At 57.8% G+C, this 19074-nt stretch overlaps 5 protein-coding genes across 5 annotated transcripts; 2 read left to right on the top strand and 3 right to left on the bottom strand.

Moving 5' to 3' along the window:
• Positions 1 to 33: 33 nt before the first annotated feature.
• On the bottom strand, positions 34 to 453 carry ACA1_163810 (uncharacterized protein; the record flags this gene model as incomplete). Its single annotated transcript, XM_004337498.1, has 3 exons — positions 34 to 92; positions 156 to 261; positions 334 to 453. Coding segments are annotated over 3 exons (285 nt in total), but the record flags the coding sequence as incomplete, so codon positions are not given.
• A 671-nt stretch (positions 454 to 1124) lies between these two features.
• On the bottom strand, positions 1125 to 3727 carry ACA1_163820 (transporter, major facilitator subfamily protein; the record flags this gene model as incomplete). Its single annotated transcript, XM_004337499.1, has 9 exons — positions 1125 to 1471; positions 1541 to 1699; positions 1803 to 1868; positions 2023 to 2287; positions 2371 to 2607; positions 2677 to 2825; positions 2922 to 3138; positions 3432 to 3488; positions 3614 to 3727. The coding sequence occupies 9 exons, from the start codon at positions 3725 to 3727 to the stop codon at positions 1125 to 1127; spliced, it is 1611 nt and encodes a 536-aa protein (XP_004337547.1).
• Positions 3728 to 6244: 2517 nt separating this feature from the next.
• On the top strand, positions 6245 to 13242 carry ACA1_163830 (C5 cytosine-specific DNA methylase superfamily protein; the record flags this gene model as incomplete). The annotated part of the gene is made up of 27 exons (XM_004337500.1): positions 6245 to 6364; positions 6438 to 6515; positions 6601 to 6760; positions 6841 to 7014; positions 7099 to 7642; positions 7747 to 7867; positions 7950 to 8083; positions 8163 to 8301; positions 8384 to 8464; positions 8557 to 8719; positions 8821 to 8888; positions 8925 to 9658; positions 9747 to 9852; positions 9968 to 10138; positions 10204 to 10355; positions 10455 to 10517; positions 10596 to 10728; positions 10817 to 10928; positions 11008 to 11092; positions 11177 to 11336; positions 11436 to 11544; positions 11636 to 11763; positions 11871 to 12177; positions 12296 to 12455; positions 12544 to 12647; positions 12750 to 12959; positions 13070 to 13242. 27 exons carry the CDS (start codon positions 6245 to 6247, stop codon positions 13240 to 13242), a joined length of 4689 nt encoding a protein of 1562 aa, XP_004337548.1.
• Positions 13243 to 13778: 536 nt separating this feature from the next.
• ACA1_163840 (Ras family protein) lies at positions 13779 to 16376 on the top strand (the record flags this gene model as incomplete). The annotated part of the gene is made up of 11 exons (XM_004337501.1): positions 13779 to 13812; positions 13926 to 13956; positions 14065 to 14230; positions 14398 to 14733; positions 14793 to 14867; positions 14991 to 15156; positions 15298 to 15381; positions 15490 to 15747; positions 15853 to 15947; positions 16023 to 16174; positions 16271 to 16376. The coding sequence occupies 11 exons, from the start codon at positions 13779 to 13781 to the stop codon at positions 16374 to 16376; spliced, it is 1503 nt and encodes a 500-aa protein (XP_004337549.1).
• Positions 16377 to 16540: 164 nt separating this feature from the next.
• Positions 16541 to 18500, bottom strand: ACA1_163850 (TBC domain containing protein; the record flags this gene model as incomplete). The annotated part of the gene is given in 9 exon segments (XM_004337502.1): positions 16541 to 16750; positions 16880 to 16953; positions 17025 to 17121; positions 17352 to 17391; positions 17402 to 17427; positions 17529 to 17643; positions 17744 to 17877; positions 17973 to 18047; positions 18342 to 18500. The coding sequence occupies 9 exon segments, from the start codon at positions 18498 to 18500 to the stop codon at positions 16541 to 16543; spliced, it is 930 nt and encodes a 309-aa protein (XP_004337550.1).
• Between the last annotated feature and the right edge of the window lie 574 nt (positions 18501 to 19074).

Here is a 19074-nt window from a genome sequence, read left to right on the forward strand (position 1 = left end):
GTTACCGGTTGGGCGATCAGCGGCGCATGTGGAGAAGACGACGTTCTTCTTCTTATGACCGGGCAATACGAACTCCACCCGCTTGCTCTTCTCTGGATATGTGGTTCTGTTAGCTCGCCAAGCCACAGGCGCACGGAGCGCGGCGGGACACGTACCGTCAACGGTTCGCAGGCACTTGGCGAACTTCTTGGCAATTATCTCCTCGGAGTAGACGATGTCGGCACCGTACTCCAGGGCCAGCAGGCGCATGGGCAAGGTACCCTGATCGAGACTTTGATTGAACACTGTGGTCGAATTCATAAATGCTCGACAAGGGAGCCGTACCACGCGAACCATCGGGGCAAGGATGGTCTTGTTACGATAGGCATCCGGTCCTTTCAGACGCGATCCCTCGCTTGAGACCTGAGTAAGGTCTGCTGTGTCCTCAGCGAGCTCATCGTGCTCCCTCTTCATCTTTCTTTCTGAGTTTTCTCGTCATTTTCTTTTCTTCTCAGACTTTTTTCAGGGCCAGCCAAAAACTAGTCTAAATTGACAATCCCCAAACCCTCAAAGATCAGCCTCAAAGGCCTGCAACAATCCTCCCCCACTGGTTGGTAACAAACTACCAACTGACCAAGTAATTACCAGAGGCAACCTCTTTGGTAGCCAATGGGTCCTTCCTCCTCAACAAGCCTAAATAAGGTGAGCCGCTAGCAAGAGGGAGGGGGTGGGCGAGCCAGACAGGGAGACTGTACCGGCGTAGGGGCCTGCGACGCGTCCGCTGGAATGGTACCTGCACTCACAATAGCGGGCATGTCCACCCTTATCTGCTCGAAGACCCACTCGCCGTTGCGCTTCTGGGGGATCTCCGGCCAGAAGGTGATGAAGCCAGCGCCCGTGGTGTCGTCGATGATCTCTGAAGGGTGGGCGCATCGGTGGTCCCACGACTACAGTCCCCGCACTCTCGAAGGGGCACCCGAAGTTGTGCCAAGCCCAATGAATTGAAAATCTCGTTGACACCCGGAGTTTTATGGTCAGAAACTGGCTGACAGCCCACGCTTGATGGCTGAACCCAGCTCAACTCCGAACTGGGGCAAGTGCTGACGGAACTGCTGGCCGCGTGAAGTGACCGTGTGGCATGCTCCTCAGACATTGTCTTCGCTGTCGCCCAGTGTGCGCTTGCGCCCGCCGGACAGGAGGGCATCGGCGCGAGCAGTGGCGGCGGTGGCCCTCTGGCGCTCCTTGTCCTGCCAGTCGCGCAGGAGGCCCTTGGCCTCGTCGGCGCTCTGGCGCGCGCCGTCGACGCGACTGCGGGTGAGCCGGAGCGAGAGCAGGAGGCCGAGCGCGGCGGACACGGCGAGCACGAGGAACATGAAGTAGTGGTTGAACGGGAACGAGAGGTCGTTGGTCAGCGACCAGGCGAAGATCGCGCCGCCGGCGACGGGTCCGATGGTCTTGGCGATGGAGGCGACGGCTTCGCTGAATCCGTTGGCTGGCGAGGGAGCCGATCAGCGAAGAACGAAAGCGAAAAGAGCGAAGAGCGATCGCATGTGTTGCGTACCGGCGCCTCTGGTCTCGGGGCTGGCGGTGTTGTTGATCAGCACGAAGACCGCGGTGTAGCAGAGCGTGGCGCCGAGGGCGCGCACGATGCTGAGCGGAATGACGAGCATCCACAGCACGACCTGCCCCATCGGCACCACCAGGTTGAGCGCCGGAAACACTGAAAAAAGAAAGAGAATGAGAAAGAAACAAACAAAGAAAAGAGAGAATCGTGTTAGTCCTAAGAAAGACGACAGCGCGACGGGGGGGAAGGCATGGCGCACCCGCGAAGACGGGGATCAACAGCGCGAGTCCGATCCGGAACATCATCAGCGAACCGAATCGCTTCTCTAAATATTGTGTGTCGTGTGTGTCGTGCGCGGTGTGTGTCGTGTGTGTCGTGTGTGTCGTGTGTGTCGTGTGTGTCGTGTGTGTCGTGTGTGTCGTGTGTGTCGTGTGTCGTTAGGACATGGGCGAAATGGAGGTCGCGTAGGGGGTNCGAACCAAGGGTGGGGTAGATGAAGAGCTGGAAGACGACGATGGTGAGGCCCACGACGGCGAGCGCTGCGCCGACGTCGGTCGACGAGAAGTCGAGGCCGCCCACCTCGGGCTTGTTGATGGCCCACAGCGAGAAGATCTCGACGAACACGAGCACCGAGAAGGTGAGCAGGCCGTAGAGCAGCGCGCAGATCACCACGTCGACGTCCTTCATGATCAGCCGCAGCTCCTCCCAGTTGCCGCGCTTCTTCTTCGACTCCTCCTCCCGCATCTGCGTGTCGCTCCGTATCATTAAAAACCGCACACGCAGACCGCACACACCGCACTCACACACCGCACACGCCGCACGCGCACCTTTTGGAGCAAGTGCTCCTTGGCCTCGGCGAGTTCGAGGTCGAGCTCGCGCTGGACCTCCTCCCTGAGCCGCCGCTCCGCCTCCTCGTCGAGCGCCTCGCCGCCGTCTTCTGTCTTCTGCGCGGCGGCAGCGGCGTAGGCCGTGGAGGACCGTCGGCGGCGCGGCGACGGCGTTTCGTCGATGACCAGCGCCAGGCTGGGCTTCTTCTTGTCCTCCAGGAACATATAGCCGCCCACCTGGTGGGCGTGTGTCGTGTCGTGTCGTGTCATGTGCGGCGTGTGCGCGTGTGGGGAGTGAACGCGAACCATGCCGGTGGCGGAGATGAGGGTGGAGACGAAGCACGGGAGGAAGTAGGGGAACTGCTCCAGGAAGTCACCGTGGAAGGTGTCTGGCGGGAACAGCGCCCCGTACTTCTGCGTCGGCTGCGACAAGAAGCCGCCCACCGTCGGACCCACTACACCGCACGACACACACCGCACGACACACGCCGCACACGCACGGTTAGCAGAGCGCGATTGAAGGGGGAAAGAGGGAGCGAAGAAGAACGCACGAATGACGCCCAGGCCGTAGATGAGGGAGGTGACGGACATGGCGCGGGCCTGGTTGGTGCCGTCGGTCACGTCGCCGATGTAGGACCGGGCCACGGCGAGGTTGCCGTTGAGGAGGCCGTGGATGGTGCGCGTGATGAGCGCCCACGCAAAGTTGACGCTCAGCCCGAACCCGAGCACGCTCACGAGCGACCCGGCCATGCCCACCATCAGCACCCGCTTGCGTCCCACTTTGTCTGACCACGCGCCCCACCAAAAACTGCCCGACACACACATACCGCACACATGCACACGCACACGCACCGCACACTTCATAAGAGGCGAAACCGGGCGGGCGAGTGTGGGCGGGCGAGTGGGCGCACCTGGAAATGAATTGTGCAAAAGAGAAAGAAGAGGCCAGCATGCCGGCGTAGAATCCCACTTCTGTGGGCGAGCCCGCCACCTGCACGCATGCATGTGAGTGTTATCGTGTTGTGTGTGTGTGTGTGTGTGTGTCATGTTGCGTGTCGTACCCCGAAGTCCCAGACCATGAATGCCACAAATGGGAAGAGCATGGAGTTGGCAAACGACTGCACAGGTAAGGGTGAATAATTTAATAGATAATAATTCAATAAACTACAATTAACAAGCGAAATAATTAATAACTCAATAAATAAATACAGAAGAGTAGAGTAGGAGAGCATGAGGGTGGTACCTCGCTGAGGTAGATGCAGGCCGTGACGAACATCTCCTTCTTGGGCAGTGGCGTTTCTTTTACCGGTGGCGGCCGCGTGCTCGTGCCATCCTCTGGCCACCCGTCGTCATCCATGTGTGCGAGAGTCGCGCCTGCAGCTGCAAAACGATGGTTAATCGTTGCTCGATAATGGAATCTTAAAATCGTGTAGAGCTCCAAATTTCCGGGATTCATTCCCGAATGTGAGGATGAGGGGATCGAACCTGGCAAATGCTCGGCAAGGGGCAGCGTGCACCCGGCGTAGAAGTTGTAAGGAAGAAGAACAGAAGAGGAACCGAAAGGCCGAACGCCAGGCTGGAAGGAGGTGGTGCGCTGAAGCCTCTACCGCTTTATCTAGGGCTTGCGGATCGGGGTTTTTTCGGGCTCTCTGGGACGTAGACTAGCCGCCCGTCCTCATGTAGCCTCGTGTGCCCAGAGGAAATTGTTGAGATGTGTCTACTCTGTAGTCTATGCAGACTTCTATAGATGACGGATGCAATGCATCGTCCGTGCCTGCCTATGTCAAGGCGGCTGAGAACAAGGGCGCCGCAGTCATGGCCTTTGATTTACCCCAACGCATCGAAGCCAAGTCTTTCGTTCGCCCGACGGACGCCTGGCTCCGCTTCACCAACAACCAAGGCCAACGTCCGCCTGAACGTCTTTTTCTGCTGTTTTCTATCTCATTTCTTCACACTTCTTGGTGTCCTGGGCTGTTTATGCCTTGGGCAGACATTCAGGGGAGACCGCTGTGGACGCCCTGCGGCGAGAACTCTAAGGCCAACGAGGCCCTGGCGACCACCCCGTTGATAAGCAGCGTCCACGCGGTGGTTGAACAACACGATGGAGGCAAGTGCGAACTCAAGGGTTGCAAGCAACGCCCGAGCGGGTGAGAAGATTTTCTGTCTCAAGCACGGTCAGAAGCTTGACCGTGCGAATCCACGTCTACTGCCCCGCCTGTTACTGTCAAGCGGGTACAGCGTCACAAATCCCTCGTAACTGCGCGCCTCTGGTGGATAGGCCTAGTAGGACCACTCTGTTCTCTCGCCCATGCCAATTGTGGGCTCAAAACTGCTGCTGCTGCCAATGTTGTCACGACCATGGGGGGGTCACCACCATAGTCATTAATCTTCTCTTCGCCCTCCAGGACACTGGCGTTCCTCTTGAGCGATGCCTGCTGATCCTGAAGCCTCAGAGGTGGGAGTTTTCCAGCTGGATCAGACAACACAATGGGAATGCCAGAATAGAACAGGTCTTCTTCATGTTGTCCTTGTTCTTTCTGTCCTCTTGGTTGTGTTATGTGAACTCTTGTGTGTAGTTGCCTGTGTTTTGTTGTTTGTTGCAACAGTTCATTAACAAAGAAAGCCCACTACACATTTCTTTTGTGGTGGGGGAAGGTGCCTGATGCCATGTGGACAATGTGGTTGGTGTTGGTGGAAGCTGTGATGGCAGCCACCAAGGTGGTGAGGTCGGTTGTGGGGTTCATCTTGTGGGTGGTCATAAAAAAAATGTTTTATGTCCAACGATCAGGTACCATGTGCGACTCCAGCAATGCCACAGAGGAGGAGGCAGAAGAGGGTGGCGAGGAGTGGCCAAGGCTCCATCATGGGAGGGAGTGAGGGGAATGACTCCACCTGCCAGATTTGCTGCAGTGTGAGGCCATGTGAAGGCACTGCTGCAAACTTAGTGGAAAGGAGGGTAATGGCGGTGTTGACAATATGAGTCAGAGTTCCTGCTGTTGCTTCTGTATTGGGAGCACTGTTCCATTCTACTCCTTCTCTCAATCTTGATTTGGACCTCCTGCAGCAGTTAACTGTTGATGAGCTCCTACTCCTCCCAGTGGTTTTAGATGGCCTTTGGGGAGACACTGTTTCCTGCATCACATTCCTTGTTGCTTCCCCTTTCTTCACATTGTCCATGAGCTTGTGATGTCAACACAAAAAAAGCAACAAGGTGTACTAGCTACAAATACTGATGATGTGGTGACCCTTTTTGATACACTCTTGGAGTTATATTGTGTGTATGTGGGAAATTGTTTGTTCTGTACTGTGTACACCACATGATGTTTGCATGACCAAACCATGACAAGTATCCAATATACCCCAGCAATGTACCATTTATTGTAACCACACCAAGAAAAGGGAAGCTAGTGAACCATGAATAAACAAAGGTGCAACAGCAGCAACCCAAGGATCACTTTTTGGTCGGGGGAGTGCCACGTCAGCAAGCACCGCGTACCAGGTAAAACAAACGACATGCGGAATTGAACGGAGAGATCGATAGTTTCGTAGGATGAGGCGGTCAGGGCGGGTGGCACAGAAGGAGGAGGACAAGAAGTCTCAAGGATCGATCAAAGCGTTCTTCACAAATGTTCGTCCAATTGCCTCTTTTTTCAATTGATTTGGTGACATGACTTCTAGCTCTGTGCAGGGCACTGCCGCCAAAGAGAAAAGCAAGAAGGCAGCCCCCGCAGCCAAAGCTAAGACATCCACGGCTCGCATTCGAGAACTCGATGTGCATAAGATTGGCCGATTCGAGGGTGCTGACGATTCCGACAAGGCACAGCGTACCTTGGACGGGTTCTCCTTCTTCGTCATGATCCAGGACAAAAAGAAGATGAGGGAGAGAGTCAGCAGTCTCGACGAGGTAGGCGAACTCGCCCTGGCCCACGTCTCCGCCGATGGCTACGTCGGGTCCGACCTCGGCGAAGAGGGCAGCCAGCGCTCGTCCAAGCTGGTACGATTATGCACACGGGACGATACCACGACATGCACGCCACTCATTCTCTCTCTCTCTCACACACACACAGGTGTTGCTTCGTGCTATTGAACGGTGGACAGTGCACTACGACGGTCCCGAAGCAGCGGTGATGGTAGAAACACAGCAGGTGAGTAGCTGCTGGTCCACCTGGTCGACTGCGCTCGTTCTCACTCTCATCGTGTGCATCGCCTGGGTGTTTATCATATCTCCAGGGCTACTACAAGCTGCTGCAACCGGCTCCCGCCTACGCCAACGCTTGGGCGAGCTTCCAAAGGAAGGTCGATTTGACCCACAAGATCGTCAACCTGGTCAAGCGGGAGGACGTGTGCACGCTCCCCTTCGAAGAGGTCATGAAACGACTTGTCGTCCCAGGTGCGCCTAACTCCCAAGAGCACGAGTGCGCGTGACGCGTGTTGTGCGTTGTGTGCGTGAGAGCGTATGGTCTAACGAAGGATCCCTGGGCCGACAAGCAGACGAGACGAGCGTGGAAGAGGGGGAGAGTGCGGACAAAATGGAGGTGGTGGACCTGGAGAAGGACGCTCCCGCCAACAAGAAGGGCTTCACCGAGGAAGACGTCTACCAGCATGGCAACTGGGTGATCGACCAGATCCAAAACTTCTTGGTAGGTGCCACGTAGTACAGTGCCGACACACACATCATTCACATTCTCTTCTTCATGACCACGTACGTTTTGACGTTGTCGGCGGCAGGTCAAATGAACGAACAGCTCAGCAACGTGTTGCTCACGACTCCCTTCATGGCGAGGCTGATGGAGGTCATCGACCAAAAGGCCGAGGAAGAGGAGACCCGTAAGGAGGAGGAGGAACGCGCGGAGAAGGAGCGGACCAAGGAAAAGCGGAAGCGTGGAGTGGACTCGGATGACGAGACCGAAGACGCCGACGATCCAAAGGGCAAAGGCAAGGCCAAGAAGGGCAAGGGCGAGGAGGTGGAGCGAGCCGCGTTGAGCGATGATGACGATGACGCCTTCGAAGAGCCCAAGCATAAGAAGCGGAAGCAGGCCGCCACTGGCGGCAGCAACGGCCACGCGTCGGTGATGCCCTCGAGCGGGTTCTCGCTGCTGTCGCGTACCGACCTCGACCTGTCGAAGCACTACGCCCACCAGGAGACCGAGATTGAGGAGGTCAAGGTGGAGCTCATCGACGAGTTTCTCGCCGCCGAGACCACCCAGGGTGATGAACAGCCCTGGCGCGTATTGAACGACTTCACCATCTACGACATCTCCGACGACAACAGGTATAGAGGAGCCAGGAGCAATCACACGCCAGAGCGAGCACGTGATTATCATCATTTGGCTGACTTTTGCCTTTCTTCTTCTTCTTCTTCTTCTTCTTCTTCAGGATCTGCTCGCTGGAGACCATGCTGCCGTTGGTCGAGACCAAGAAGAGGTCGAAGAACGGATTCGAAGAGCTGCGCGCGTCCGGCACGGCCGTGCCCTACTCGGATGAGATCGATGAAAACGTACGACTGACCACCCAGTCTCTCGCTAGCGAGGCCATGTACTGAATGGTGTAGGACCCATCACGCTTCTTTTTGCGTACAGGAGGACGACGACGATTCAGAAGACGAGGAAAACGACGAAGACGAAGCCTCGTCGGAGAAGAAGGAGGAGAAGAAGGCCAAGCAGAAGAAACAGCAGCCGGGCTTTGACATCGCGCTCTCCACCATCTTCTACTGGTCCGTTATTCGAATCCATTCCCTCGCCTTCGAGCCACTGCTGTCTGTCAGTCTGGTACCTAACGACAACAACCCACAGGGACATCTACCCGGATGGAGCCGTGTGGTTCAGGACGGAGTACGCCCACTACAAGCTGGGAGAGCCCTCGGACAAGTATCAGCACATCTGGCGTCCCTTCCTGCAGAAGTATCAGATCGGCAAGCGCATCATGATCATCGTAAGTAGCGCGCCCAATGTGGGTGGTTTGGTAATGACACTTAGTGTTGCTAATACTTTTGTCTCGCGTGTGTCGTCAACAGATGAACCAGGACCCTTCGATCGCTTACGACAAGATGATCGAAACCTTGCGTGACCCGTACGGCGAGTTCCCTTCGTTCTCGGTACGCGTCTGCCTCACGAGCTTATTGCGAGTGTATTGTCGCGAACAAGGCAAGTGAGCTGCTTACCGCTATTGCTTTACGTGTGTGAGCAGGAGAAAGACGTGGTGAAGCACATCGACCACATCTTCGATGAAGCGTGGGGTTATCTTGACACGGAGGACATTCTCAAGTTCCCCTTCTTCCAGGGCCTCGACAAAAAGAAGAAGGGCAAGAAGGGTCGCGGCAAGGACGCCGCCCGGGCAGCCCACGCGGCTTGTACGTTCCCTCCGCGTTGGCTTGCATGTGTGTCGCTCACACACACACACACACACACACGCACCACCGCACTCGTCTCTTCATTATTTATTGTCGGACAGCCGAGGCCGTGCGACGAACAGCCGCAGGCAAGAAGCTGGAGAGGACTCCCGCGACGGTCACGCCGCTCGTAGGCTTCATCGCTCGCCAGCTCTTCTCCGAGAAGGTCCTGCGCGAGGTGAACATGGCCGCGGAGCTGGAAGCCGAGCAGAAGCTGCGTCGCATGGCACGAAACAAGAAGGCCGCACTCCAGTCCAGCTCCTCGTCGTCATCATCGTCTTCTGGATCCACGCCCGCTGGTGGTGAGGCCACAGACGAAGCGGGCGACACCTGTACGGCCACTATCAAAGCTGCGAGCAAGCCCAAGACCAAGCCTAAGCTCCCCCCGAGCGAGTTCAGCTGGCAGGGCGAGTCGACGCAGACGCTCAAGATCGGCGACAAGTGCCGCGTATTCTACGAGTCCCTGGTGCGACGCAACGCAGGCGACGCGGCGACTTCCGCGGGCGAGTGGATCGACTTGGGCGACTTTGTCTACATCGACCAGGCCGGCGTGCGCACGCAGGACAGGATCAAGGCCACCACCGTGGCAGCCACCGACGACGTCGACGGCAAGGCGTGCCACATCTACCGCGTGATCTACATGTGCGAGGAGCAGGGCAAGAAGGGCGGCACCATGTCCGTGCACGCGCGGCGGATGCTCAAAGGCCGTGAGACGGTACTGCAGGAGGTGGGCGGCTCCGAGGAGCTCTTCCTGTCCGACATCTGCGAGACCATCGTCGTCGCGCACGTCGTGCGCAAGGTCAACGTCGTGTTCATGCCGCCCGTGCCGCAAGAGCATCCGACCTACGACGACAAGGAGACCTACTTCTATCGCTTCTACGCCGACCTCGAGACCGGCGCGTACGTTCCAGGCCTTCCCCCCCTGCCGCCTTAATCCCTCTGCGCCACCTTAACCTTACGACGCGACGCGATGTGCGCGCAATTACAGATTCGAGGACGCGCGCAAGCACGAAGTCCCGCCACGAACCGACGAGGAGAAGGAGGGACTCGTCATCGACACGAAGCACTTCTGTCACTCGTGCTTCACCAAGAGGGTACGCTCCCTGCCGTGTGCGGTGGTGCGTGTACGGTGGTGCGTGTGCGGTGGTGCGTGTGCGTGTGCGTGGCAATGATCTAGCTTATTCATTCGTGTCGACATGCGTACTACAGCGAAAGGAGCAGGCGGCTAAGAAGAGATGGCTGAACAAGCCGATCAGGGTGGATGGCGCCAAATCGTACTACAACAGCTTCATCTTCAATGGTGTCACCTACCACCAGCACGACTTCATCTACCTCGTGCCCAACGACATGAAGGAGAACGTCAGGAAGGAGGGTCGCGAGGTACACGACCACGCACGACGCACGACACCCTCGACACACCATTAATGGGGTTTGTGGATCGATAGATGCCGGCGACGCCCTACGAGATCCATCAGATAACGAAGCTGTGGAGCGCCAACCAAACGAGGTACGTACGCCTTCGGCGGCTGTTCCGCTTCGGCGAGCTGCCGCGGAAGGTGCGAGACAGCCTCAACCGCGACGACCGTGAACTTTTCTGGTCCGTACCTCCGCCGCAGCACACACACGAACGACACGCCACGACACACGACACACACCGCACGCTCGAGCTTGCGCTTATGCGGAACACCTCGCATAGGTCGTATCAGGAGAAGAATGTGAGGCTCGACGACGTGCCCGTCGAAGGCAAGTGCCTCGTTAGGTACGTTCCTTTGCCCGCGTTACAGGCACGAGTAGCGAGTTTGACCATTTTTGATTTCTTTTTTTTAAAAAAACATAGGCATATCGCTGACATCGACGACCTCGAGGCCTATCGGTTGGACGACTGGCACCGCTTCTTCGTCCAGACCACGTACGACGCCGCGGCCAAGTTGGTGGAAGACCTCGACCCCGCCGAGGTCGAGTTGGCCAAGGTGCGGCCTGCAGGGTCCTCCCACGCCCAGTTTCCTCTCTTCCTGGAAGGAAGCTCGCTTGACCATGGGTCTCTTTCCCTGTACACAGGACACTCTGGCGTCGCTGGACGCCCAGCGCGAGAAGGCCACGCTGGTCCGTCAGAAGCAGGAGCCCATCCTCGCCATGGACCTCTTTGCCGGCTGCGGAGGTTTCACCCACGGTAGGAACTCACACCCACACCAACACCCACACGCCATTTGTCAAGGCTTTAACCTGTGGTGATGGGTGCGTCGACCCAGGCCTGCACGCGTGCGAGTACATCAAGACCACGCACGCCGTCGAGTGGGTGGCCTCGGCTGTGAAGACCTTCAGAAACAACCGCCCGTACCTCGCCCCATGGTCTTACGTGCCCAGAGAGAGGACCGGGCAACTCAGCTCTGTGCGTCGTGTCGTGTTTTTTTTTTTCAGGGACACGAATGTGCTGCACGGAGACATCAACGCGCTGCTCAAGCATGCCATCGAGCGACACGAGGAGGCCACCAAGACTGGCAAGAAGGAGGCCATGGAGGCCAACCAACTCCCGCCCAAGGGTGCCATCAACTTCATTTACTGCGGCCCGCCCTGCCAGGTATTTCTGACCACACTCAAAATTGATCAATGTCTCTGCGCCTTGCTCGTGGTTGCTTATACCTTCTTGGTGGTGAATCGTTCGACTTGGCAACCTCAGGGTTTCACGGGAATGAACCGGTTCCCCAAGGCAGACGACGTGCTCAATTCGCTCATCGCCACCACCCTGTCCTGCGTCGACTTCTACCGCCCCACATATTTCCTGCTCGGTACGTCCATGGATCTCGGTTGATCAGAGGGCGTGGCATCGTCATACTAATTGATATGACTCCGCGTTGTCTTCTCTTCACACATACACAGAGAATGTGCGCGGCATGGTCGACTTCAAGCTGGGCGGCGTGCAGGAGACCAAGGCGCGCATGTCCGGCGGCATCAAGCTCGGCGTAGTCAAATTCATTCTCCGTGCATTGACCGCCATGGGCTACCAGGTACTTCACCTTTTACATAGTGTGCGGTGGTGCGTGCGTGCGTGCGTGATTTGAATTCCGAACAAAACACGGGCGGTGGTGTGCTTACAATTCCAAACTATGAACAGGCCCGCTTCAGCCTGCAGCAGGCGGGAATGTACGGCGTGCCGCAGTCGCGGCGTCGTTTCTTCATCTGGGGCGTGCTGCGCGGGCACACGCTGCCTCAGTTCCCGCAGCCGACGCACACGTTCCCGAAGCCCGGTTCGCTGTCGATGCTGCTGCCCAACGTGGGCGTGCGCCTGGAGCCCGTCACGGCGCGCAGCGCACCGCATCGCTACATTTCAGTGAGCGAGGCCATCTCCGACCTTCCGGCCTTCGAATACGATGAGCCGGAGGAGCCCAAGGATGAACGAAGCAGGTCGGGTCCGCACAAAGGTACATTTACTACCACGCACACGCACACGCACACGCACCACCGCACACGCACACGCACCACCGCACACGCACACGCACCGCCGCACACGGATGTAAACATTTGCTTCGATGTATATAGATAAGTGGATCGGAAGCGAGGTGCGCGAGTACGACGCCGAGCCTGAGTCCGATTTCCAGAAGGCCATGCGCCGGCGAACCAAGGACAAGAAGCTCTACAACCACGTCACCAAGACCTTCACCGAGATGAACGTCAAGCGCATCTGCAACGTGCCCAAGCGGTGCGTGCCCTCCGGAGTGCGCGCCGTGTGCCGTGTGCGCCGTGTGCGCTTCGGTCGGTCACTAACCGCGCCTTCGTGCCCTGAGCAGGCCAGCGGTGGGCGAGCCCTATCCGGACAACCCGCCCTTCTACGACCACCGCGACCTGCCCCCCAGCCTCTCGCCCTGGTGCCTCTCCAACCCCAACTCCAAAGGTAACACTCACCCGCATGCGTGTGCGGTGCTGGTGTGTGCGTGTGCGGTGGTGTGCGGCTGGTTGATGTGTTGGTGGTGGCTTGTGTGCGCGACGATTGCAGCGGCGAAGCATAGGATGTGGCCGGGCCTGTACGGGCGGCTGGACTACCAGGGGTACTTCCAGACGGCCCTCACCGAGGTGTGTCCGATGGGCAAGCAGGGCAAGGTGCTCCACCCCTACCAGAGCCGCGTCATCACCGTGCGCGAGCACGCCCGCTCCCAGGGATTCCCCGACGACTTCCGCTTCTACGCCGAGAGGGACAACCTCAAGGGTACCGCACACAACCACACGCACCACCGCACACGTCGCACACGCACACCCATCGCCGCACACGCCGCACGCGCACAGCCTCGTGTGCTGATTCAGGTTTTCTGCCCACAGACATGCACCGACAGATCGGCAATGCAGTGCCACCGCGTCTGGCCTCTGCGCTCAGTCGTCAGCTGGCCCGCGCCATCGAGCAAGACGTCGACGACGACGACGACGACGCGCCCACCACATCCTCTGCCTCCTCGTCCTCTTCATCATCGTCATCGTTATCGTCATCTGCATGACCACCAAACCTGACCGCAGCAAATTAATTTGGCCGTGGACTGAAACAGGCCAGAAGACGCCCCACAGGCTCGTTCGGCCTTTTTTCAGTGAGCCGAGGATGCCCGTCACTGTCGTTTGGCCCTTGGCAGTCTTCTTCTTGAACCGTTCGCGTCCAGGCCGACAACCACCACCACCAGACCCAACCCACACCAGGCAGCCTCCACAAGTAGCTGCTCCCTATCAGCCGCATAACCAAAGCAACCCCCCCAAACATGCAAAACATCAAACTGGTCGGTACGCGGCACTGTTCCAAGGCGTTGGCAACGTCGCCTGGTTTTGGGACAACACAACTCACAAACACAACATCTTTTCTGTTCACCGCACCACAGTGGTGGGTGATGGCGCCGTCGGCAAGACGTAATACCCCCTCCTATTATGAATACTAATTTAATCAAAAGAATTATTGGATTATTATTAAAAATACTGTTCATGAAAAAAATTGCAATATTATTTAGTGATATTGATTGATTTTTTGTTATTACTTCACAGGTGCGAAATGATCAGCTACACCACCAACGCCTTCCCTGGTGGTACGTTCTCGCAACACGCACACAACACAACACCACACAACCTCACCATAGCCACACATCATCACAACCACCACCACATCGCGTCGCTAAGTCTTTCCTCTCGCCCTGTGTAGAGTACATCCCAACGGTGTTTGACAACTACAGGTAGGCAAAACCCTAATGGCCACACGGGATCCGTGGGCAAAACAGTAACGCGTATATTATACTAAGTAACGCGTATATACTAATATACTTTACTATACTAATGTACAGCGCCAACGTGATGGTCGACGGCAAGCCCATCTGCCTGGGCCTCTGGGACACGGCCGGCCAGGAGGACTACGACCGCCTCCGCCCGCTGTCCTACCCCATGACCGACGTCTTCCTCGTCGCCTTCTCCGTCGTCAGCCAGTCCTCCTTCGACAACATCCAGTCCAAGGTGCGTGTGCGGTGGTGCGTGTGCGGTGGTGAGTGTGCGTGTGCGGTGGTGAGTGTGCGTGTGCGTGTGCGTGTGCGTGTGCGTGTGCGTGTGCGTGTGCGTGTGCGTGTGCGTGTGCGCTCATGCAGCGCAGCTAACGTGTGTGTCGTATTGTCCTGTGGGTTTAGTGGGTGCCGGAGATTTCGCACCACTGCCCGGGCGTGCCCTTCGTGCTGGTGGGCAACAAGATCGACCTGCGCGACGACCGCGAGACGATCCAGCGCCTGAGCGACCGCGGCCTGCGCCCGATCTCGACCGAGCAGGGCGAGGAGCTGGCCCGGCGGATCGGCGCCGTCCGGTACGTCGAGTGCTCGGCCCTCACCCAGCAGGGCCTCAAGAACGTGTTCGACGAGGGCGTCCGCGCGGCTCTCAGCCCCCACCCCAGCACGCACGGCGGCTCGCGCACCACCTCGTCGCGCCAGTCGCTCTCGTCCCTGCGCCGCTCGGTCACCCGCCTCGGCTCCGTATGTCGCACATTGTTTGCATTCCTCTTTTTTTTTCTTTTTCCTGACACATTTCACAGAACTTCAAGGACACGCTGCTGGAGGTCGGTCGCCAGCTGGCGGTCCCGGAAGATGACGAAGATCCTCTCGCCTCCGTACGCTCTTCTCTCACACACACACACACACGACACACACCACACACACCGCACACACCGCACGCGCGCACGACACGATATGACTCAGGGCACATATGATGGCTAATGGGTGATGATGAGCAGGTGGTGAGCGCGGATGCGACGACCAAGTTCCGCGTGGGCTTCTCGGTGGGCGACTTTGAGCAGGCCACGTCGGCCGTCACGGTGGCCTACAAGAACGAGGAGCCCGATGTGGCCGGCAAGAACATCGTCGTGGCCTTCTCGTTCGTGGTCAAGGACGATGTCGACAGTACGTAGTCTTGCCACACGACACACGACACACGACACACGACACACGACACACGACACGACACACGACACGACACACGACACACACACGACACGACACACGACACACATTGATTCTCACCGAGGTCCATGGACGGTGCAGCGTTCAGCCTGGGTGAGCTGTCGGGCAGCGTCAAGCAGATGCTGAGCCTCGCCAAGAGCTCCGACTTTGTCTATGAGCTCAAGAGTACATTCCATTCCTTCGTTCTTTTTCTTTCTTTTTTGCTCACTTTCGTTCTTTTTGCGTCGCTTCGTTCTTATTCGTTCTCCCGCTCACCTCCGTGTGTGGCGCCAGGCTCGCTGGTGACCGAGTCGGACGGCAAGCGCGTCTACACGCTCAAGATGATCTACCAGGACGACGACGTGTTCGACCAGTTCACGCGGGTGTTCGACTTCTACAAGGTCCAGTCGGCCTCGGCGACGGTGGAGCTCAACCAGTCGGCGGGCCAGCAGTCCGCCGACTACCTCCAGGCCCGCATCAAGGTCGAGGGCGAGATCACCCGCGCCGCCGTCAAGATGCTCCAGCTGTTCGCCCCTCGCGCCACTCCTCAGGGTACCATTATTATTTATTATTCATTTATACTATTCATTTATATTCACTATTTCTATTTATTTATTTTTATTTATTTATTGATGTATTTTAATCGATGGCGCGCAGGAAAGCAAATCCTGTCGCTGCTGCGCGCCACGCGCAACGTCGTGTTCGAGACGCAGTTCGACAACCTGCAGGAGTTCGTTAACTCCCTGTTCCCCGTACGTCTCCACCGCCGCCGCCGCCAATTCACACCGCACTCACCCGCGTAACACTGTGTGCTCGCTACTGAGAAGGTGCCGGAGGAGCTGCGACACGTGCAGCTGTCGACCTTCAAGCCGCTGGTGGCGGCCCAGCTGGGCGCCATTCTGCTCAACGATTCGCTGCCGGAGCCCGTCAGGCAGACCTACGAGAAGCTCTCCTTCCTCTCCGCTCTCCACAGCGTCCGGTAAGTCAGCACAGCAATCGTCGCAAGTCTGCGCTGTGAGCTGTGCGTCATACCAGTTTCTGACACTGTGGTTGCGTGTCGTTGTTTTGGCTCCAGCGTGACGGTGGGCAAGCACGGACTGCACGCAAACGTGACCAACGGTGACATCTTCGCCCTGCTGCCCTCGCTCGACGAACTCAAGGCCGCCGCTGGCCAGGAGTAGGACGTCGAAGGCTGTTCTCGACTCCCCAATGTGGTCGGCCTTTGAGGCCACCAAATGTTTTCAATACAGACAAACATATGCGCTAGCACAACATTGTCATTAACACATTAACATCAACATCAACATTATCGACACCGCAAACATCAACAATAACAGCATCAGCATCAGACGGTCTCGAGGCGGAAGATGCTCTTCTTGGGGGAGTTGTAGCGCAACTCGAGGGCTTCGAGAGTCTGCTTGTCGATGTTGCGCGAGTAGGCGTCGGCCAGCTTGATCAGGAAGTCGGCCGACACCGCGAGGAGCGCGTCCTGCTTCGACTTGAGGTGGGTGATGACGTGCTCGAACGGCAGCGGCAGCAGCTCGTCGTGCGACAACTGCAGCAAAGAAAACCCAGAAAAACGTCATGTGGTGTTGTGTGTGGTGTTGTGCCGTGTGCGTGTCGTGTTGCGTGTCGTGTCGTGCGTGTGTCACGCGCTCGGTTTTGACGGCTGCGGCGAGCGAACCTTGAGCACAGCCAGGGCGACCTTGAATAAGAACTCGTTTCCTTCCGCGAGAAACACGTCCCACAACCGCACGACTGTGGCCACCAGATGCAGATGAGCAGGAAAAAGAAGATGATGATGATGGTGAAGTGGTGAAGCGCAGTACCGATCTCGAGAGGGAAGTTGTAGGCAAAGAGTGTGGAGAACCACTCGGAGGCGTAGAGGACTGGGTTCACGCCCTCGTCCTTGAAGTGGTGGTAGAGCTGGGGCAGCTCGAGCTCCAAGAGTCGTTCTGGGCACCATCGACGTAGAGCGAGTCAGACAAAAGCCGACACGACACGACACGCACGACACGACCAACGACACGACACGACCAACGACACGACCAACGACACGACACGTCCAACGACACGACACGACCAACGACACGACACGTCCAACGACACGCACGACACGCACGACACGCACGACACGCAACCGGGGATGCAGGTACCCAGCTGGTAGAGGGATAGTCGCAGGAGAGGAAGGCCCTTCTGAAAGAACCCGCGGATGTGGTAGACCTTGGTCAACTGACAAAGCACCCAAAACGCATCCTGGGTTGTTCTCGGGTGGTCAGAGTCGTTGTCTTTGGCTTTGGCTTTGGCTTTGTGCGCAGAGCGAGTTGTGTTACCTGTTCGGGCATGTAGAGGAGGAGAATGGCGACGATGAAGGACATGGACTGGCAGTAGCCCAGCTCCTTGTCCAACACGCTGTAGGCCTTGAGCACGTTGAAGAGCGCCCGCTGCCTGTGTGCACAAACATCGCACACGCGCGCGCACACACACACACACACAGGTGTGAGAGCTGCGTGGGGCTGTGAAGGCAGCCATGGCAGCGTGGACGTACCCGGCACCGTTCTTCTTCCGGAAGAACATGAGGTGCGGCATGGTTCGGGTGACGTCCTTGAGGATCTTTTCTTCGTAGTTGGACGGCATCTGCACGAGGGTGCCATAGAGGTCCGGATTCTTCTCCAAGCAGCCCTGGTTTTCAACACACACAACACACACACACAACGGGGACACAGAGGAGGTGAGGAGCCAACAGTTAGGAGGAACACGGCGTCGCGTGCGGGTACCTTGGCGCCAGTCACCGTCTGCCAGTAGAGACCTCTGATCTCGGGTGGAATGCCCGCCCGCACCTCGCGTTTGATCTGAGGCACCGTGAACACGCACAGAGATGAGCCTTTCGCAAACTGGCGCGCAACACAGCCCGGTTTCGAGTGGGTGGTTGGTGCGTAGAGAAATGTACGTATTCCTGGGAAAGCGGATCGGACCGCTGCAGGGCGTTGATGAAGTGCAGCCACCGGTCACTGAGCTGCGGCATGTCCAGCGACGCAAAAGAGAGCGTTCTGCGCGCAACACTGGTCAGCACCGCACGACACGCACGACACGCGCGGGGGAGGCGAATGTAACTGTTGATGAGAGGACGAGGGCGGACTGGAGACCTTCCAAGGCGCGCGGCCGTCTTCGTCGATCGTGTAGAGGCGCTCGATCTCCTCTTCCTCGTCCGACCCGAAGGCGGTCAGGCCGGCCTCGCGCTGGCGCATGGAGTAGTGGCGCGGGGCCGCCCGACTCGCGTGCCGCATGGCGGCGGTGGAGGTCATGGTCGTTGTTGAGGATGATGATGACATAACTACCACGCTGGGGTCGGGTCGTGCAGCCAGCGAGGCAATGGATGGTCGCGGATGCTCGAGCGATTTGCTCCTCAATTGCGGCTGGCTCCTCCCGCCAGCTCCTGATGCAGATGCAGAGGATGAAGGGGCAGGGGCAGTCTCTTCCCGCTGCTCCTCTTCCTCGACTTCCTCCTCATCCTCAACATCTTCTTCGTCTTCTGCTACTCGCTGCAATCGTTCTGTGGGATCGTGCGAGAATCGAGGAGGGATGTCGCTACGAGATCGGCGCAACTGCTGTGTTGATGATGGTTGGCCTCGTTGGCGCGCCGCGGCAGAGGAAGAGGATGTGGATGGAGGGGAGAGCGAGAGCGAGAGGAGAGTAGGTGGCGTGGCAGGCGAGGAGTGGGGAGAGGCCTGCTCATCCCACACGTCGAATGCAGAGCGCCGCCGCTGAGGCGTGGAGGGGGGCATGAGCGAGGGGGAGGATTTGGCCCTCTCTATGAAGTTCTGCCCATTCGATGAACCACCATCGCTGGAAGGTGCGGTAGAAGGCTGAGAAAAGAGG

Source organism: Acanthamoeba castellanii (assembly GCF_000313135.1).
Source record: "Acanthamoeba castellanii str. Neff unplaced genomic scaffold scf7180000084729, whole genome shotgun sequence".
NCBI lineage: Eukaryota > Discosea > Longamoebia > Acanthamoebidae > Acanthamoeba > Acanthamoeba castellanii.